At 39.3% G+C, this 21,697-nt stretch overlaps 2 protein-coding genes across 6 annotated transcripts in view; both read left to right on the top strand.

The window, feature by feature from the left end:
* keap1b (kelch-like ECH-associated protein 1b) overlaps positions 1-8,629 on the top strand; it is a 16,274-nt gene extending 7,645 nt beyond the window's left edge. For both annotated transcript variants that reach the window (XM_032525010.1, XM_032525000.1), the window contains exons 4-7: positions 1,859-2,535; positions 4,901-5,106; positions 5,458-5,634; positions 5,736-8,629. In XM_032525010.1, coding sequence (XP_032380901.1) covers positions 1,859-2,535; positions 4,901-5,106; positions 5,458-5,634; positions 5,736-5,998 — 1,323 coding nt within the window. In that variant the 3' untranslated portion in view covers positions 5,999-8,629. The remainder of the gene's footprint in view (positions 1-1,858; positions 2,536-4,900; positions 5,107-5,457; positions 5,635-5,735) is intronic.
* A 1,024-nt stretch (positions 8,630-9,653) lies between these two features.
* si:zfos-323e3.4 (volume-regulated anion channel subunit LRRC8C) lies at positions 9,654-20,389 on the top strand. Of its 4 annotated transcripts, XM_032524973.1 has the most exons (4): positions 9,654-9,957; positions 11,807-11,965; positions 17,269-19,605; positions 19,669-20,389. In XM_032524973.1, exons 2-3 carry the CDS (start codon positions 11,825-11,827, stop codon positions 19,561-19,563), a joined length of 2,436 nt encoding a protein of 811 aa, XP_032380864.1. In that variant the 5' UTR covers positions 9,654-9,957; positions 11,807-11,824; the 3' UTR covers positions 19,564-19,605; positions 19,669-20,389. The 4 variants fall into 4 exon arrangements, with proteins under 4 accessions (XP_032380864.1, XP_032380871.1, XP_032380859.1 ...); XM_032524980.1 differs by having other exon boundaries at positions 11,807-11,895; positions 17,269-20,389; XM_032524968.1 differs by having other exon boundaries at positions 17,269-20,389.
* The last annotated feature ends 1,308 nt before the right edge of the window (positions 20,390-21,697 follow it).

Here is a 21,697-nt window from a genome sequence, read left to right as displayed (position 1 = left end):
GCATGCCCTCATACTCTGCTTCTGACTGGGTAGTCCTTACCTAGCTACTGCGAAAGTGAGACTCCCAACAAAGACGTAGTAGAAGTGAGATGCCTCACTCGGTAGCTAAAATGGAGTGATCAACACACAGGGTGAAAAGCGGATCTGCAGCAATGTGCAGTACAACACAAATATGGTGTTTTTATTTAAATTAAACCATGTAAATCTATTCTGGTACAACCTTTTAAAAACACTTATGAACCTAAAAATGAGCATAGTATGAGCACTTTAAAATCGATCAAGCTTAATACAATGTTCTATGTTGACAAATGGCTCATTCTAATGCTTTGTGGGTAACGTTATAACATTACAACAACGTTCAACAAGCTCATAAAATTATTTTTAGTATGATTATTTTGACCACAGCCACAACCACAAATAGAATTTAGGTTATTATGTGGGAATCACTGCAGCTATTTCATTAGAATGACACAAATAAAAATTACAAATAGTATGTTTTATTTGATGAAAATAATCTTAAATTGCACCCTTGAATTGTAGTTTGCTCTCCTCATCAGTTTTATTTATCATTTGCAATAGACAATTATTTGGATTCCTTCTCTATATTCAATTGATTCAATTCAATTTTATTTATAGTATCAATTCATAACAAGAGTTATCTCAAGACACTTTTACAGATAGACCACACTCCAGATTTACAAGGACCCAACAGTTCTAGTAGTTTCCTCCAGAGCACACAGTGCGACAGTGGCGAGGAAAAACTTCCTTTTAGGCAGAAACCTCGGTCAGACCCAGGCTCTTGTAGCGGTGTCTGACGGGCCGGTTGGGGTTAGAATGAGAGTGGCAAATACAAAATAGAAAAAATTAGTAGTTTGTAGCAGTTCTTGTAGTCGTTCATGGCATAGCAGACGCTGTGCGGCATTACAGCACAGCAGGACTTAGCAGGCGTAGCAGGACGTCAGGACGTAGCAGGACGTAGCAGACGTAGCAGGCACTGCAGTGTAGCAGTTGAACATGCATCACAGAACGTTGTAGCGGGACCATGGCGACAGCTGCTACCATGATTTCGGAGCCTCTCTGATCCAAGGGAACATGCTGGGGAAAAAAGAACATAAGGACTCCGGGAATGACTCCCCAGCTAGTTAAACAACATTTCTGGGACATGGATGCACATGAAGATGAAATAGAGGAGAGAGGAGCTCAGTGTATCAAAATAAGTCCCCAGCTGTCTAAAACTATTACAACAAAACCAAGAGAGAGACGGTAAAGAGAGCTCCAGCCCGGCCGGGCTAGAACTCTCCCACCCGATCGGGCTGTATGCCAAGTCTCCCTTTAGTTCTATTATATTCTTGATTATGTGTTAGATAATCTGAAAACTTGTGACTAACTACTACTCCCTAACAATATTCGATTCTGTGCCCTAACTAGTGTATCAAAATAAGTCCCCAGCTGTCTAAAACTATTACACAAAACCAAAAGACGAGGTAAAGAGAGCTCCAGCCCGGCCGGCCAGAACTCTCCCCAACCGGATCGGGCTGTATGCCAAGTCTCCCTTTAGTTACATTATATGATAGATAAATCTGAAAACTATGTGACTAACTACTACTCCCTAACAATATTTGATTCTATGCCCTAACTATAAGCTTTATAAAAAAGGAAAGTCTTAAGCCTACTCTTAAATGTGGAGACGGTGTCTGCCTCCCGGACCCAAACTGGAACCTGGTTCCACAGGAGAGGAGCCTGATAGCTGAACGCTCTGGCTCCCGTTCTACTTTTAGAGACTCTAGGAACCACCAGTAACCCTTTGAATTGATCAGAGCGCTTGTCTTATTAAAAGTTGGCCTACCCCTCTCCCTAGGTGGCAACCCAAGAGGAGTTCTTCAACTTATCCCACTGCCAGCTGGTCACCCTCATCAGCCGCGATGAGCTCAATGTGCGCTGTGAGTCCGAAGTCTTCCAGGCATGTGTGGCCTGGGTGCGCTACGACCGGGAGAACCGGCGACCATACGTCCAGGCGTTACTCCAGGCTGTCCGCTGCCACTCCCTTACCCCCAACTTCCTGCAGGCCCAGCTCCAGTCTCTGGACTGGGACCCCCAGTGTAAAGACTACCTGGCCCAGATCTTCCAGGACCTCACCCTCCATAAACCCACCAAAGTAATTTCTTGCCGAACACCCAAGGTGCCGCAGCTCATCTACACAGCAGGGGGATATTTCCGCCAGTCTCTCAGCTACCTGGAGGCGTATAATCCCTGTACAGGAGCCTGGCTGAGGCTGGCTGACCTGCAGGTACCACGCAGTGGCCTAGCAGCCTGTGTGATCAGTGGGCTTTTCTACGCTGTTGGTGGAAGAAACAACGCACCGGATGGCAACATGGACTCAAATGCATTGGACTGCTACAATCCTATGAACAACTGCTGGCTGCCGTGTGCACCAATGAGTGTTCCCAGGAACCGAATCGGAATTGGTGTTATCGATGGTATGATATATGCAGTTGGTGGATCACATGGGTGCATTCATCACAATAGTGTTGAAAGGTAAGATGAATGGGGATTTTTAATGTTAATTTTTATTATCTTCAACAATTCCCTGAAGAGACCAAAGCCCATGCTGAATTTGAAAGTATCATCAGTGTAGCCACAGCCTGATTTATTGCCGTATAATACAGGCATAAGCTCTGGTTTGTTAAAGGTGCAATATGTAAAAACTGACAGCTAGTGTTTAAAATAGTTAGCCTACTGCAGTACAAATTCAAAATACTGCGAGTCCCCCACCCCCTCCTCCACAGACTCTAAGTTCACGTTGGTTGCCAGGCTGAGCTGCAGCATCTACAACAATGTTGCTAGACGCTTGTATCGCACAGCAAGGCATTACTTTCCAGCACAGCGGAGTAGCTAACGTTAGATGCTGGCTATATTGACAGTCATAAAAGCTTGTCCTCACGTGGAACTCTGTTCCCAACTAACAGACACACTTCCTAGGCTTAGAATTACAGTAGGAACCCCTTAAAATTCCACAACCTTGGCTGTCCTTTTCCACCTGACTGAAATACACACTTTATTGATTTAGAAGTGTGGCAACAATTGCTAAACACACTGCTAACTCGGTCCTCCTTTTCCCAATTTACAGCCCCCTCTCTTGGCTTAAAATAACCCACCATTGTCGGCTACGTCCACTGAAACGGCTTCACGTTGTAAATAGCTGTGGCCCGCTGGCCTGGTCCTCCGTTAACATTAGCAGGGTTAGCATGGCGGTGTTAGCCAGGACCAGTTAGGATCACTTTACTGGCAGTGTTTCAGTTTTTTTTTTTTTTTTTGAGTACGTAAACAACTAAGTTACTATAGCTATATAATTCAATGTGAGTATGCAAATGTTTAAATGACATAACATGCCCGTCCCTAGTAGCCGTGATAAATTAGCCTGAAGCTAATGCTTAGCTACCTGTTCAGGAGGAAATTGGCCAAGTCAACGTCCTTTTGGGCTCGAAACTGTCTGTCTTTCACATACATTTCCAATATTTACCCGGGTTTTTTTATGTTTTCTGGTCATGCAACTGTTGGAACTGTTTTTTTTTTAGGTTGGGTAAAATCTATCTCCGTTGATCCCATTTGTTTTTTGCTGCTTTCATGGCTGTACTAACGTTACAGCTGTAGCTCGCTGGGTTTACGTTCCTACAGGTTTATCTAGCAACTCAGCCTGGCTGTCAAACTGGGTAGTTGATAAAAACACACAAGCCAAAACGCAAACAGAAATCCCATCAAGGAACTGAAATTGCAAAAGGAGAACATACTGGCATTAGCATTGTTGTCAGAAAAGATATTCTTTCAACTTAGCATGTTTCCTTAATATCTGATAATGCATTGGGGTAATTTTTGGATTTATTACAGTAAATATATTACATATTGGACCTTTAACTGTATTTAGACAATGAGTTCCCAAGAGTCCTGGAACTTAATTTTTTTGTTCCACTTCCTGTTGTGTATTTTTAGTTCACAAAAATCTTCAACGAGGAAGTTTTAAACAACATTTGTGTGTTATAAAACTAAACTGTAAATTAAGTCATGGCTATAAATTGAATAGCTAAAGTTTCTCACCCACAGCGTGTGTTCCAACTCTTTAGCTGGTATATGCAATACTTGTCCTAATAAAACTTCTGGAACTAAATAAAACTAAGTCAAAACTTTGAGTTAACTACCTTCACACAGTTCAATTCACAACTGGCATTTCTGTTTGTTCAGCTTCTTCTTGACAGCTGGTCTGGTTAGTGAGCAATAAAACGCAGGAGGATTTTTAGCACCAAGCCTATCACCAAGTGTTGAATGTATTTGTCCTGCTGTGTTGGCATGCGTCAATGCCAGAGAGGAACCTGTGGTAGGTAAGGATAGGTTATCTTTAAGCCAGTGAATTTGATATATAATACAGTTAATTTTGTACAGTTTTGATTCACAGTTGAAGATGTACCAAATACTCTGACAGAGAGCAGTGACAAATGGCAAAAATTAACCATGCACCCCACAATGACTAAACATGGTTGAATGCACATGTAACGAGTCTGAAAAAGTATAACTTATCAGTATAGTGGAATCACAAAATGCAGATGCTGAACATGGATCTGTGTAACAAAGGCACTGGGTTTATTTCCCAGTAACATTCTAGCAAGGTAATTAGCCGTTTTAGGGTTTAGGATGCCTTTTAGACTGGCCTTAGGAGGCCTCGGTTAAGTTCATCAATGGCAAGTGAAAAGAGGCAGTTGGCGACATCATGTTTCGGTCTGCAGTCCTTACTGGGCCGGCAATGACACAGATTAGTGGTCCAAAGGGATTTGATTTTCCAGAGAGGGGGAAAAAATGGGGAAGTAAATCCTTAAAGAATAATAACAATAAAACAAATCCTGATCTGCAGGTATGATCCAGAAAGGGACCAGTGGCACCTGGTAGCCACCATGTTGACACGGCGTATCGGTGTGGGTGTTGCGGTCATCAACCGACTGCTTTACGCCGTAGGGGGGTTTGATGGGGCAAACCGGCTCAGCTCCTGTGAGTGCTACAACCCTGAGAGGGACGAGTGGAGGACCATGGCCCCTATGAACACTGTGCGCTCCGGAGCTGGTAATGAAGAGAGAGCTATTATATAAGCATTCTTTGTAGTTTTTACACAGGGATGCTATACATGAGTCTTCATGTATTCTTAATTACATTATGAGTTGGTTTATAATGGCAGCCGTAACAAAGATACAGTAGACAGGTTAATTTACTATTCTGTGTTATGTAGAGTTGGTTTGGACATCCTCCAGCATATCTGTATAAATGGCTACTGCATCAACGTTGCAGCGCAGAGATTTACTTATTTTGAACTACATGAACTTAACAGGAGTGAACTTGCTTGCGGGATTTTTTTACTAGTTTGCTCACATCTAGATGAAGTAACACTTGAATGAACTAACCATTGACCCTATTCAGGTGTGTGCGCACTGGGGAATCAAATCTTCGTGATGGGCGGCTACGATGGCACTAACCAGCTGAACACAGTGGAGCGCTACGATGTGGAAACTGATACATGGGCCTTTGCTGCCTCCATGAGGCACCGACGCAGTGCTCTGGGAGTCACTGCATTACATGGACTCATCTATGTATTGGGTGCGTAGTATTGTAACTATTGAGAGTAAGATCGAGAGAGAGAGACTCTCTAAACATGAGACATATTTTAATGAGACAAAATGTTTGTTTTTAAATTACAGGAGGTTATGATGGAAACACTTTCCTGGACAGTGTGGAGTGTTATGACCCTGAAAAGGACACCTGGTCGGAGGTGACACACATGACGTCAGGGCGAAGCGGCGTGGGTGTGGCCGTTACCATGGAGCCGTGCCAGAAAGAACTGCCACAGTGTCAGGAGTCTGAGAATTTGAGCGGTGCTGCCTCAGCTAATCAGTCTACCTACTCCGGTTTTAGCTCTTACCACAATCAGCGGCACGGAGGGCCCTTTGGCAAAGGCGCATGAGGCTCATCGCTTGACCATGTCACGCACGCACACAAAATCTTGAACACACACAGACAGACAGACGAGCACCCCAAAACTCCACTCTGTCTTCCCAAATCAAAAGAAAGCCCCTCAAAACTGATTCGACAGAGGTGTGCTAAAACACCACGTGCTGCCGGACTGGCTGGTTCTAGAGATCACACTTGATATAAAGCAAAAAATATAAATCAGTAACACTTTATTTTGAAAGTGCAGTGTTGAGGTGACAAAAAAGTAATTTGAGTATCTGCATTCGACTATCCAAATCCAGTATGACCCCAGAGCCTACTGTCCACTTTTCTAGACCTAAAATTTGATTAATTTGTTTGGTAAATTGTGTTCCGCCTGTTTGTGTTTTCAGAGAATTGAAGTTATCAGTCAGACCATCATCTCCCAGGTTTGAGTCTTGGGAGGAAATGGCTGCATACAAAAAGGGGCCAATTACTGGCTCAAAGAATCATCAGGGGCTCTTTACACTTCAAGCAAAAGTTAAATCGGGGGTGGCGGAATAATTCTAATGATCCCATTTATATAACTAAAACAGACCCAAAAAAGTAGCATTTGTTAGCATAGGCAGTAGAGTTTAAAGTGCCATTACTATGCCTTTTGGCATTACTCTCATCCGTATATTGACTTAAGGGTGCTTTGATAGAAAGGCACCGACAGTCTCTGTGTGGTGTGTAGAAATTGGTAAAGTTAACCCAGAGAGCCACAAGATGAAGCTTATACGTGAGATTGGGCCTCATGCAAGGACATTGGCTGTGTCCTCATCCTAAACCTCTTACTTTTTGTACTTGTTTTGCTTTTACGTAGTCTGGCTCAACAGATGTACATTGCTGGAATGTCCCTCTCCCTCTGCTATTAATTTTGCAAGGGCGCTGCGCTGCATCTGGGGCTTAGCACTGCCCAGGATGGTTGTGATTGCTTTACAGAAGTACAAACAAGCCAGAGCATTTTTTCGCCCTATCCCAGAATAGATAAGTGTGTAGCCAGACTATAGTCGAGCACTGGCACCTCGCTGTGGAGGTAGGTCTGGCAATGCAAAACTATCTTGTATGTATTTCAAGTCAGATTCAGCAAACTCTCTTAACTGCACAAACTTAAAAGACTAATGAATGTCTCCTGTTCATTTGTGAGGTTTTATAACTAGCATAATCAACACGTGGGCAAGTTTCATTCTCAAAAATCATCACCAGGAGTAAAACAAAAATAATTTCACATCTTGATGTTGGAAATCAGAATATCACATAACACATTTAGCAGTATCTATAGTTGTGTTTGTGGACCCGGTTTGATATAGATTTAAACTCCAAAAGCAAGGTAGTCCATGGCTAAAGTGAGAAGCGACGGTCAGGGGAGCATGACACTCCTAGAGATGAAGGAGAGTATAATATTCCTTTAAACAGATGGTGATGACACAGATGGTTACACTGTTGGGTGTTATAACAGAGGGTGTTCACCTGAAAAGTGACCTGCTTAAAGACCCTGAGGCATCTGTTGGAGGGTTTTTAGAGCAACTGCTGAATTGTATTGTGAATTGTAAATTGTCATTTCAAAATATGGCAGTGAAATCCCAACAAAAAAATTTGCTTATTTTAGTAACACGCATATCTGTACATGGCTTATATGGCATGCCTTGACCACCCCTGATTTTTGTTCACTTTTAAAAATTGGTAATTTCCACAAATTCTCTTAAATTATTCTGTCTATTTAAGATTGAGGCTGTTCATAAGAATGGTTCTTGCATTTGGCCCAAAGTCTTAAATTCAAGTGCTGGTACAAGAGAAGCAGGACCTTGTAATAACTGCGTTGTAACAAATGTGTTCTTTCACTAATAGCCACTGGAAGGTCAGAAAAAGGTGATTTCTTTCGGGAAAGATTTTGGCCAATGATTTAGAGTTGCTACTTCTAAGACTGTCGGAGTGTGTGTGTGTGATCCAGTATTAATGGTGTGTGGAGTGCCAAGAGAAAGAAAATCTGGGTTTTGACTATGTTTAGAGGAAACGGAATACTGTAGCATTTTAAAAACTTCAATTCAATCATCTCACTGTATGTGTTTTTATAAAAATGCAAATTACTGACACAGTTGAGAACCTCCATCTACAGTTGACTTTTGGGTTTTCACTTACACCAGACCTCAGAAACAGAAGTGACCATGTTTGCACATTAGTGTTCAGAAATTGTACGCTAATGGCAACTTGCTTGAAAAAGTGTATTTGTAACAGCAATTTAAGCTACAAAGGTTTTTAAGTGATGTTTTGTACATTGATAATCTAAGAAGTCTTGTACAGAATTTCAGAGCTCACTTTTTTTATTTGTTTAGGATTATTTTGGTTTTCTTGTTCCTCTAAACTGACATCAGCTTTGTATTGAATTGGACTCTGGTGTTGTGTTTTTCAATAACTAGCATGCTTGTAACTAAATAGAAATGCCTGTTAATGCTATTTTTGGATGTTTGTAAAAAAAAAATTGCTTCACTTTGAAAGGGACTTTTTTCTGTCCATCAGTAGTTTGAATGGAAATTAGAATATTTAAGGTCTGCTTTGTACATTTCTTTTCCAGCAAAAATACCCTGTACAATAATTCATTGTAAAGTAAAATATGTTTATTGTACTGCTGCAGTAATGTAATAATTTGTTAGATGTCTTCCAAATCCGAACTATCTTTCTATCATCTATCTAATGTGTTGTGTAAAGAAATTTGAGTCGGACCTCTAAGTTTATGCAGGTTTTAAAAGTAGCAGTGTGGCCACCAGAGGGCACTACAGCTCTTTAACACTAAGCAAATCCTAAACTTCCCTCTATCATAATACATAAGCAAACTTGTGTAACGAACTTAGGTTTCACCAAAGATGTCAACAGTCAAAAGTTTCTCTAGTTTTTATTTTGTCTATTAATAAGGCTAAACCTGTCGTAAGTGTGCCATTAATCGTCCACCCAGGATTTTTGTCAACACACCCCACTTCCTTGCTAAACCTTACCCTGGAAATCCAATGGTCTCGCGAGAGCACAATTTGAATTTTCTCAGCGAGTTAATATTAATCTTTCTGAATTTGGAGAGAGGAAAACTTCCCTGATTATGGGGGCTTACAAGAGGATCAATAGGCCTACGTAATCCTGTCAAACATTAAAACCACAAAAGCCCTCAACAAAGGAAAGGTCTTGGGTAAAAACAGTTTAAGATGTTATAGTAACTGTGCTCTATTAGAGGAAAAGCACCTTCAGTGTATTTCAGATAGATGCTTGGCATTAAATATTTTCATTCAAGTAATTAATGTTATAAATACCTTATTTCAGCAGGCAACACCACATCACTCAACAATAAAATTAAAATCCCCAAACCCCAATCTTCTATTTGTAATAAGTCTATCTTTTTGTCGGTGTAAACAATACATTTGGATGAATTTGCTTAAAGAAGTACTTCAACCCCACTCAAACATTCTTGAAACAGCCAAAAAAAGACAGATTCTTTTTGGTTTTGTTTTAAATGTTATCATAGAGAGCTTATCAAAATAAAGTTACACATTAAGATGGGATTGAAATATAATAAAATATCAAAATAATAGAAGATGCTGTATTTTAAAGTGTATTTCTAAAATGTTCAAAAGGCCAACACAGTGAAGGAGTTACACCGGCAACATTACAGCTAGGAGTAATATGAGCTGTGAGAAGAGATTTGGGGTTGAGTACCCCCTAAAGTCTGTTTCTTAATTTACTGTAGCCTATTTGTGTGGAAGAAAACAAACACACAACAAACAGTATCGTTTCTGTGTCAAGTTAGTTGAAGAGTGTTAAACCTACTTGCTGAGGATTTATTTATTTTGAAAATCTTCTCCGGATGTCTTCTGTTGTTACCTGCCGATTTGACACCGGTGGGCTTTTCTCTAACGATGTAAAAAGGCTCCCGAGTCCCGCCGGACACAACTCGATCCTCGGACACAGGTAAGTCAAACTCACCTGATTGAAAACGACAGATTATTTTCTGTAGCCTATATGCTTATATTTTAGAGACAAACTCAGACTATTTGGAGACATGAACATTGATGGACGGGAAGTTGTGAACATGTAACTCTTAAGGTGTGTGTGATTTCGCAACATGGGCGTGCACTAACCTGTCATAGTGAAACACATTTTTTTAATCAAAGACAACAAACACAGTTTAGAAAGACGATTAAAATCCCACAAAAGTTTGGCATAGTCTGCTGCAATGGTCTGTCTGTTTGTTCATTTATTGTGTCATGTCATCAGAAATCAAATAGGCATTGGCAAATTTGGATGTAGTGGTATTATTAAAGGGCTGATGCATGTGTTGTTGTTGTTGTTGTTGTTGTTGTTGCTGTTGTTTTGTTTTTACCTCATAACGGTCCGTGGAACGCATCAGTGCAGTTTATGTAAAAAATGAACAATAAAGTTGGAATTAAAATTGTATAATTAATTTATTGTATTTTTTGTTCGTCAGATCAACATATAGCTTAATCAAAATGTATTAGTCAATTTTACGATTTTCTATTCGTGTATTGTTTGGTGTAAATTTAATAAATAGAAAATTGGAGTCTTTATTTCTATTTATTGTCTTGGGCTGCCTGAGAGGGCGGGCTTTATGTGCCGGAACCTCTTGTCTCACCTGTCGTCACGCCCATAGATTTATATCGCCTCCCTGGCTCTGCAGCTGCTCCCCGCAGATCCTCTCATCTCAACATCCCTTCAACATTCCTCTGCAACAAACACTCAGCATTTTTTATCTTTTAACATATGTACAAAAGTATGTTTCACTACAAGTTTGTCCTCATTTAGTCTGTAACCAATGTATTGTAGTAACATAGACATTTGTAAAGGTGACCCATCTTTTGTCCTTAATAACCTACTTAATGCAGTTCCTGAAAATAGTTGCCGCAGCCTCTGTAAGGCAGTCCAAACATTAGATTTGTTTGAATTTTCTAACTTATGTTACACTGTTATGTTAGGCAGACACAGCCTTTTCATTTTATACAGGTTTCCCACTATTAAAAAATTATAATAGCAAATGTGATGATGTCTCCAGTCTTTCTCCTTTTTCATCCTGTTCTGAGCCTAGTTCAAAAGCCGCTGTTTTGTTATCCATATTGTAACAAGTTAAATTACAAATATTTAATATGATTCAGTTTACATAAATGTGTATTACTGATATTTTTGTCTCTTTTTGTGAGTGTTACTAACAAGGTTGTTCTTCACAGTGTGTGTGCAGACCAAAGTATCTCAAGGCTGATATGGTACACAATACACAATATATTTAACAGCATATTCAAAATAAGAGCTTGCAGTTTCACCGCTGAAAATTTCAGTTCAGTGGTCTAAATGAGCTGTAAGTGAAACTAGAACAAATTGAGAAAAAAAATCTTAATTATTGATCTGACAAACAAAAACTACAAAAAAATTCAATTTTCTGCTTTTCATTTATTTTCTGGAAAATTAAAATGATAACCGTTCAAGACCCATGACTTTAATTATCAGGAGAGTTAATTACTTTCTGTTGTCATTGTTGTCAAACTAGTTTATCTAATTTGAATCCACCCCTAGCAGGAACAAACTGCTCATTCATTTATTCATTTATTCACGGCCATAGATACCTAAAGGACGTAACCACACTCTGTATGATGAAACTAAATGGTTGTGTATACTCAGTGTTTGCACATCATCTGTCCTTTTGTGCCATCTAACTTTAAACCCTGTAACAAGATGTTCTCCAGAGACTACACTGTGTTAAAAACCAGTTTTAGCTTCCGTGTTCACAGTTGCTCTTTTCTTTCATCAGTGTGGAGGAGCAGCCAGGATGATCCCAGTGGGTGAATTCAGAAACTTCGGCATTGAGCAGAACACAAAGTATCGGGTCCTGAAACCGTGGTGGGATGTTTTCTCAGAGTACCTGTGTGTTGCTATGCTTATGGTTGGAGTATTTGGGTGCACCTTGCAGGTGAGGTACCTTCAAACCAGCCACTTTGTGATCATGAACTCGTAAATCCTCACACTGACTTAGAAACTTAAATAATACTAACCTAATCTAACCTGCCTGATGCCATAATTTGTATCTATTGCGGCATATCAGAGGAATATTTTGATCCCACACACCCTTCTCTCTATTTAATTCCTACATTGTTTGACCTCCAAGTCAAGCAAAAACACAGACAGTGTAACTGAATTTACTTGTCTCTCCTGACCCACTTATTACAGATTTGGATCATTAACTTGCTGCTTGTCACCCACCAGTTGATTGTCATATCTGTGTCATATTAAAAATAGCATAGAAAGAAAAGGAACAAGTGATAACTAGAAAATGCATTTCCTGCAGAAAACGGTGATAAAAAAGTCATAGTGTGGCATTTTGAAAAGAGTTATAGTATAGTATAAAAATAATCATAAAAAGTCATAGTATAGCATGTCAAAGAAAAAGTCATAAAAAGTCATAGTATAGTATGTCGAACAAAGTGATAAAAAATCCATAGTATAGTATGATGAACCAAGTGATGAAAAATCATAGTGTAGTATGTTGAAAGAAGTCATATAAAGTCATATTATAGTATATTAAAAAACCCATAGTATAGCATGTCAAAAAAATTGATAAAGGAAGTCACATTATAGTATGACGAAAAAGTGATAAAAAAAGTCATTGTATAGCATGTCAAAAAGGCATAAAGTCATTGTATAGTATGTTGAAAGAAATCATGAAAAGTCATAGAATAGCAGGTCAAAAAAGTGATCAGAAAGTCATTGAGCAGTTTGTTGAAAAGACTCAGCATTGTACGTCAAAAGAAGTGAAAAAAAAATTCATAATAAAGTATTTTGGAAAAGTCATGGTTTAGAATGTTAAAGAAAATCATGGTATTTTATGTCTCAAAAAGTCTAAAAAACGTTAAAAAAAAGCCTGGACTGGGTTTTGTATAGAGTTAGATTTGTGTCTTTAAAAAAATATGAGTTTGAAATTTTTTAAATCATTTCCAAGAAAAATAAATTTCTCTCAAAATTCTTTTTTAAACTCTCAAATATATATTTTTTGCTATCAGTGTGAAAACATTTTCTCTCAAAACATTTTTCTTCTCGCTCTCAAAACCTAAGTCTTTGCTCTCGATGCAATTTCTTGAACTCGTGTCAAGATTTTCCTCTCGCTAAGAAAATAATGTCATGGGCGGGGCCAAGTTCCTATTGGCCAGTTGGGTGTCCATCGTCTTGTCTTGGGAGTCAAACTGAATCATTACACCATTGTCGATTCACCGGCATAGATGCGCTGCCTTTGTTGAGCGTGGAGACTCCAATGTTTGGGTAAGATGATGACACACACAACTCGATGGGTAACTGGCTGAGCAAGTTCAACTCCACTGAACTCCTGTTTGAACTATAAAATTAGTTTAGACTAGATTAGATAATACTTTATTCATTCCACAGTGGGGAAATTTCCTTATTACAGCAGCAGCGGTTTTCTACAGTAAAAGCAAAAAAACAAAAAACCTCTGAGCCAGCATGCTAATTAATAGTTTATGTTGAAAACAGTAATAGCAATAGTTATAGTATAAGAGAAGTGATTAAAACGTCATAGTATAGTATTTCAAAAAAAATGATAAAAAGTCTTAGTATAGCATTTCAAAAAAGAGATAAAAAAGTCATATTACAGCAACTCAAAAAAAGTGATGAAAAAGTCATAGTATAGTATGTCCAAAAAAGTCATGTAAAAAAAAAATGCCATAGGTTAATAATAATAATAATTATAATAGCAATGAAATATAAGAACCAATATTTGAATATACAGGATGGGAATACAAAATGTGCAACTGCTTAAATAGTATGCTAAAATGTAAATAGACCAACTGTGCAGGTTGCATTTAGTACAGTATTGTTATGTCTCAGTCTTATCTAGCACCCAGTGATGACGTGTTAAAGATAGATAACAGTTTGTTTAGTGACCTCCTCTCCACCACAGCTTCAACAGCGTCCTGTTTGCAGCCGATCACGGAGCAAGCTTTCCTGATCAGTTTGTTTAGTCTTTTTGTGTCGCTGGTCCCGATGCTGCTGCCCCAGTAGACGGCGGAGGAGAACAAAGCGCTGGCCACAACAGACTGGTAGAACATCCCCAACATTCTGCTGCACACGCTGAAGGATCCTCAGGAAATAGAATCTGCTCATCCCCTTCTTGTAAACAGCAGTGGTGTTGATCTTCCAGTTCAGCCTGTTGTTGATGTTGACACCCAGGTATCTGTACTCTTCCACCATGTCCACGTCTCTTCCCAAGATGCAAATGGACTGCGGAGCCGTTCCCTTCCTCCTGAAGTCAATCCCCATCTCTCTGGTCTTATCCATGTTCAGCAGCAGGTGATTCTTACCAGACCACTCCACAAAGTCACCCACCAGTGCCCTGTACTCCCCCTCCTGTCCATCCCTTATACACCCAACAACTGCAGAGTCATCAGAAAACTTCTGTAGGTGACATGACTCTGAGTTGTACGGGAAATATGTAGCATATAAGGTGAACAGAAAAGGAGACAGCACAATCCCCTGTGGAGCCCCCGTACCACGCTGGTAGGCAAACTGTAAAGGGTCCAGAGAAGAAAAAGTCATAGTATAACCTGTCGAAAAAAGTGATAAAAAGTCATTGTATAGCATGTCGAAAGAAATCATTAAAAAAATCATAGTTTAATATGTCTAAAAAAGTCAAAGTACAGCATGTAGAAAAAAGCCTTAAAAAAGTCATAGTGAAGCATGTCAAAAAAAGTGTTGAAAAGTCATTGTATAGCATGTCAAAAGAAATCATTAAAAAAATCATAGTTTAGTATGTCGAAAAAAGTCATAGTATAGCATGTAGAAAAAAGCCTTAAAAAAGTCATAGTGAAGCATGTAGAAAAAAGTGTTGAAAAGGTCATAGGTCATGTCAAAAAAAGTCATAATAAAGCCTTTTGAAATAAGGTCATAGTAAAGCATGTCAATAAAAGTGATAACAAAATGCATAGTACAGAAAGTTGAAAAAAAACATAAATAAGTGAAAGTGCAATATGTCTCAAAAAGTCATAGCATTCTGTGTCAAAAAAGTGCTAAAAAAGTAATAGTATAGTATGTTAATAAAAGCCTGGACTGGGTATCAAACCTGAGCCAGAGTCCGCAGTGATTACTTGCTTGTTGCAGTGATAACCTCTGAGCCAGTGGGCCACTTTAGAATTCATGTTAAAAGTGATAAATTGGAAAAAGTCATAGTATAGAAAGTTAAAAAAATCATAGTATAGTACGTCTCAACAAGTCATAAAAAGTCATAGTATGTTGAAAAAAGTCGTAAAAAAGTCAAAGTGTATTATGTCAAAAAAGGTCATATCATTGTATGTTGAAAAGTAATGAAAAAGTCATAGTATAGAACGTGGAAAAAATCAACTAAAAAGTCAAAGGATAATATGTCAAAAGGTTATAGCGTTGTATGTAAAAAAAGTGCTAAAAACGTCATAGTATAGCTTGTAGAAAAATGTCATAGTAAAGCATGTCAAAAAAAGTGCTAAAAAGTATTGTCTCAAAAAGTCATTATATGTCAAAAATAGTGATATTATAGGATGTCAAAGAAAGTCTGGAAGAACTAGCTAACTCCACAAAAAGGGCCTGCCCGGACTGGGTTAAAGTCTGCATTTCCAGCTTGCTGGCGCTAGTCGGAGCCATGCTAACCACTGAGGCACTGTGCCACCAAATAAAGTATGTTGAAAACAGACATGGTATGTCGAAAAAAGGCATTAAAAAGTCATAGCATGGTGTGTTGAAAAAAGTGAAAGTATAGTATGTCAACAAATAGTCATAGTATACAATGTTAAAAAAATCACAGTATAGAATTTTAAAAAATGTCGTAGTATAGTATGTCAAAAAAGTTTTTAAAAAAAATCATAGTATAGTATGTCGAAAAAAGTGATAAAAAAGTCATAGTATAGTATGTAAAAAGAAAGTGATTAAAAAGTAAAAATAGTACAATAAAGTTGCACCAAAAAGCATTTGCGAACATATGGATATTAAATTTGTGTCGCTTAAGCAAAAATTTGAAAGACTGGTACTGTGCTTTTGTCCATAAAGGTTGAGAATGTTAAACAAGGGCTGTCAATGAAGGAATGCTCGTGGCTTTTGTCATTTGGAGGCTCACTGAACCACTGAACTGTGAATGACAAAAAAAAAGAAAAAAGGTTTATTATTTTAAAATGCATAAGTGGTGGAGAATACAAGCACAAAAGTCCTAGACTGTGTAAACCCCACCCACTCTGCCGGCAATTTGATTTTGCCCTGCAGCTCGGTTCACACAATTTTGTGGGAACCAATCACAACCTGGCTTATCTACCTGGCAGGTTCTTGTTTACATTCAACATAGCGGTCACCGAACGTTACCAAACACCAACAAAACGCAGCGAACGCTTTTATGCCACTGTCGCTTCTACGTTACCCGGATCGTTGGTCTGATTGGTTGAAGGACTATCCAATTGTGTACAGAGTAATTTGAACTATGCCCGCTGGTCACGCCTCTTGTGCAGAGAAAATGCAGAGCAGACTCCCCAGACCACTGCTAGTAGCTCAGGCAGTAAGGAGTTGGGTTGGGAAGATATGAGGCTATGGTAGTGGACTGGTAGCTGGAGAGGTGCCAGTTCACCTCCTGGGCACTGCCAGGGTACTCTTGAGCGAGGCACCGAACCCCCAACTGCTCGGGGTACCTTTCCATGTGCAAATTTTAATTTCCCCTTGCGGGATTAATAAAGTATACATTTTTATTATTTTTTATTTTTATGATTGAGCTTGGCTTGCTCTGGTGATAGCCAGACTACAAAAGTCCCTTAACAGCTGAACATTTTTTTATATTTATAATTTTTTTGTAGCGGGAAGTATGCAGAAATATAACAAATCAGATAACAACACTGTGAATACTGTCTAATACTGAATCAGCATTCACAATAAAATAAGTTATTGTTACTTATTTCCTTGTTTCATTAAGACCTTGTCTCCCAGACATTGATTCAAGTTTTTTTTACCTGTTTTGTATATTTGTCACCTGTTAGTATGTAGCAGTTGTTCAGTATACATTAAAATGTTGAAGTGATACTTTTTTACTAAATTTTCCCTACATTTACAATTACATTACATATATTTGATTTTTAAAAGACAAATGAATATAAGGACATCTTATTGTTGTGCATTAAGATATACTTTTGTCATTGTTTTTGCAAATAAAAGACGTGCTTTAGCCAAATATTTATTCTTTCATTCATCTATCTTCCACAGTTCACCCAAGACAAGATTTTTTGCTTGCCCAACCACTTCAGCAGCCCAACGCCTGAAGCAATCAACTGCAGCCACATCCAGACCTCCAGGGAGAACGAGACGTTGCAGCACACACAGTTCAGACCTGCAAAGCCCATCCTCCAGGAGATTTCTGGTCTCAAAAACAACCTGGACATCCACCAGTACGTGTTTGTCAACCATTATTGCTATGAGAGGTTTGTCCACTGGTACGCAAAGTACTTCCCATACCTTGTTTTGATCCACACTTTGATCTTCATGATAGCAAGCAGCTTTTGGTTCAAGTTTCCTGGGACGTCGTCAAAAATTCACCTCTTTGTTACCATCCTTGGTAAGTGCTTTGATTCACCCTGGACCACGAGGGCCCTGAATGAGGTTTCTGAGGAAAGAGGAGAGGAGAAAGTGGTTAGTTTGAGGAGGAACACCATGTCACAAGAGTCCACAGATCAACCAGCAGAGGATGTGGAGACTGTGGGGCTTCTCCACTCCAGCTCTGTCAAGTCTAATCCAGAAAAGAAACGCCCAGAGCCTCAGTCGGCCCCCAATGTCTTGGATAAGAAAGAAGGCGAGCAGGCCAAAGCTCTGTTTGAAAAGGTGAAGAAGTTCAGAATTCATGTAGAGGAAGCAGACATCTTGTATGTCATGTATGTGCTACAAACGTCACTGAAAGTGTTCAAATTCTTTTTTATCATTATCTACTCTGCAGTGTGGGTACGGAACATTGAGACAGTAGTGAGTTGTTCTGTTCCTCCTGAGCTGACTGGTTTTGATGTATTTTGCTGTAACCACAACAAAGCCCATCTTTTCTCCAAGCTTGCCTACTGCTATATCTGCTTTGTGGGAGTGTATGGGCTTCTGTGTATCTACACCCTCTACTGGCAGTTTCACAGACCTCTGAACGAATACTCCTTTAAGCAGGTCCGACTGGAGACTGGCATTAATGACATACCAGACGTGAAGAATGACTTTGCGTTCCTCCTGCACCTTGTGGACCAATATGATCCTCTGTACTCTAAAAGATTTGCTGTCTTCCTCTCTGAGGTCAGCGAGAGCCATCTCTATCAGGTCAACCTCAACTACGAGTGGACTGCCAAAAAGTTGCGTACCCGCCTCGCCAGGAACACAACTAACCGGTTGGAACTCCACCTGATAATGTTGCCGGGGCTTCCTGACACAGTCTTTGAGATTCCTGAAGTGGAATCGCTCAAGCTGGAGCAAGTTAAAAATGTCACCATACCGGCTAGTGTGGCAAAGCTAGACTCTCTTTGTGAGTTGTCGCTTATCTTCTGCTCTGCAAAGCTCCAGCTGCCTGCCCTGAACCACCTTAAGGCACATTTAAAGGTCCTGCGTCTACATTTTGAAAGTTTAGAAGAGTTGCCTATGTGGATGTACATCCTGAAAAGCTTGGAGGAGTTACATCTGAATGGTCCTTTAACCAACGACGTGTCCAGGAGTGCCACGCTTGACTCACTTCGAGAGCTTAGAGCTCTGAGAGTTCTCACTCTCCGCTCCAACCTTACTAAGATCCCGCCTAGCGTAGTGGATGTTGCATTGCAGCTGCAGCGGTTGTGCATCTATAACAAAGATGTCAAGCTCCAAGCTTTAAGCAGCCTGAAAAAGTTAACCAACGTAGCCTCACTTGAGCTAGTGGGCTGCAAGTTGGAGCGCATCCCAAGTGCTGTCTTCAGCCTAAACAATCTGCAGGAGTTGGACCTGAAAGAAAACAAACTTACCACTGTGGAGGAGATCCTGAGCTTACAGCATTGTCGCCGTTTAGTGACACTTAAACTGTGGCATAACAAAATCACTTACATCCCTGATCATATCAGTAAGCTGAAAACTCTGGAGACGCTGGACATTAGCTGGAATAAGCTACGAAAGCTTCCCTCTCGGCTGTTTTATTGCACCAAACTCAGGCACCTTGATGTTTCCCACAACAATCTCACCTCTCTTCCTCCTGAGGTGGGCATCCTGCAGGGTCTTCAGGTCTTCTCCGCTGCTTTCAACTCTTTAGAGATACTGCCAGATGAGCTGTTCTCTTGTAAAAGGCTCAAGAAGTTGGCTCTTGGAAACAACTGCCTGTCAAATCTGAGCTCCAGAGTGGCCAGCCTGGCTCAGCTGGTCCGCCTGGAAATTAAAGGGAACCATCTGGAATCTCTACCTGTGGAGATTGGGGGCTGTCCTCTGCTGAACCTCAGCGGGCTGATAGTGGAGGACAACCTGCTGGATCTGCTGCCATCAGATGTACGAAGCAGGTTGTCTAGAGGCTGTCATTGACTCATCTTTTCTCAGTGTAGCATGGAGGGTGGTCTGACTTGCATGGAGAAAACAAAGTATTAACAGAGTACTAATCCATGCCACTAGGTGGAATTTGTCATATAAATCAGCATGAAAAAGGTGAACTAAAACCCATAACTTACCACAGAAGGATGAACAAACAAAAAATATTTATATTTATAAAACCAGTCATTATGAAATGTGTGTTAAAATCTTTATAAATGAGTGAAAAAGCAACTTGCACATGTTTTTTAAAAAGGTTTTGTATGCATTTTCTTAAAAATAACTTTCATGAATAAATATTTTACGAAGTTTATAGGTGTCCGGTAAATACCTCGCATACTTTTTTAATGGATTTTAACGTAGGTGGTTTTACTGATATAGTTCACACAGTAATATAAAGGTTAACACAAAATCTTTTAAATTCAGATTACTGATACTGTGGATGAGACAAGGGCCCAACACTAGAAAAATAACAGCAAGCAAGGATCAACCTTCAAATTGTTCTAGACCAGCATCTTTACTGTTTTCTGAACATTTTGTCTGTTCTTCAGAGCGCCACAAGTCAAGGTCTTTAAACAAGCTATTGGACAGCAAGGAGTGTTTGCCACAGTGCGGTGGCTCATGTTGCTTCCTTTCAGACACTAAACAAGCGGAGGGAGAAAAAGCTTTTCAGTAGCAGGAGAAAAGGTATTTATCTCTCTGTTTACATATTCAGTCAAAAAGAAAGACTGAAAGCATAAATTGGATTATGAGCCAGAAGTCAAGTCAGCATGATATTCAGTGTGCATTGGATAATAATTGACAAAGAAAGAAGATAAAACTACTGTCTTTAAAATGCCTTTTGGATGAGTTATATATTGACTGTGGTGATGGATGATACATTGTACAAGCATACATTTTTTTTTTTCTCCGTTAAGACTTTATAATTTGAGTAGTGAGATGTAAAATTACCTAAAAAATATGTTGATCTGATTGCACATTTTACACATTATACTCTAGTGCATATACATTTAAAGTGACTTTTGAACACACTTAAACAAAGAAATAAAATGACTTAAAAGTTCCTAAACTGGAGGTCATTGTAGTTGCTCATGTTTAGTCTTAGGATGAAGGATACAGTAGGTGTTAAAATGCTTTCAAGTGGGTTCATGTTTGGAAATTTCTCTGTTCAGTCTCTCTTAAACAAACGTGTGCACAAAAGAATGTGCACACTTTCTTTGTTACTGCATTCATTCTTTCTTTCTTTCCCCCAATGTTCTTCTGTGTACTTGTACTTGTTTCCAATGTTCCGCCTGAACTGCAGTGCAGTCAAGGCTGCCACACACCTCCCAAGGTCGTAAGAAAGAATTACGTTGGTTTTTTGTTAATATTCTATCATTCAAATGGATTTGAGCGGAGTATAGCACTGAAAGTTGTTGTAAAAAGAAGTAAACAAACCACACCAAAGAAGATGCACATTTTATAGCTAATGTCATAGTGCTTTGTCAATCATTTACCTATTTCTCCTCTCAGAAGGTGGCAGTCAAATGTGTCACCAGCAATAACCAAAACAGATAAGATTGAATAACTTAATATCATCAATGGCATAGCTGGAAATAAGTAACAACATGTTATGTTTCCGAGAGGGTTTGCTTTAAGTCAGGGCAGGGTGATATCTTCAGTAAGAGGTGCTGTACTGACTTGAGTCTGAAATGCTACCAGAGTCATACTTGTTGAGTGTGCCTTCCTTACGGATTGTACTAATGCAACATTTACATTTGAGGATCAAAAAATGACATTAGGAAGCTTCTTCCTGTAAGGAGAGTTTCTGTGTAAAAGTCTAAAATGTCAGGATGCAGTCAGGCAGCTTTATGAACTGAGTTGAAGTTTGAATTAAAGTGTAGACAGTTTACAGTGACTCACCATCTCTGATTTCACCACAGTTTTTCGGTATGACACTAATAAGTGTGTCAAAGTTCAGAATTCATCAAATGTTTTGTATTTTACCACTGAGTGATTATCTTGGTTGATAAACATTGGCTGTGAAGACTCATGTACACCTTCATTTTCTTATAGATAATTGCATAGTAGTAAATGTCCATATGTACATACATACATACATACATACATACATACATACATACATACATAC

This window comes from Etheostoma spectabile, chromosome 2 (assembly GCF_008692095.1).
Source record: "Etheostoma spectabile isolate EspeVRDwgs_2016 chromosome 2, UIUC_Espe_1.0, whole genome shotgun sequence".
NCBI classification, from domain to species: Eukaryota; Metazoa; Chordata; class Actinopteri; order Perciformes; family Percidae; genus Etheostoma; species Etheostoma spectabile.
Note: the sequence above shows the minus strand (reverse complement) of the source record. Positions and strands in the feature narration are given on the sequence as shown.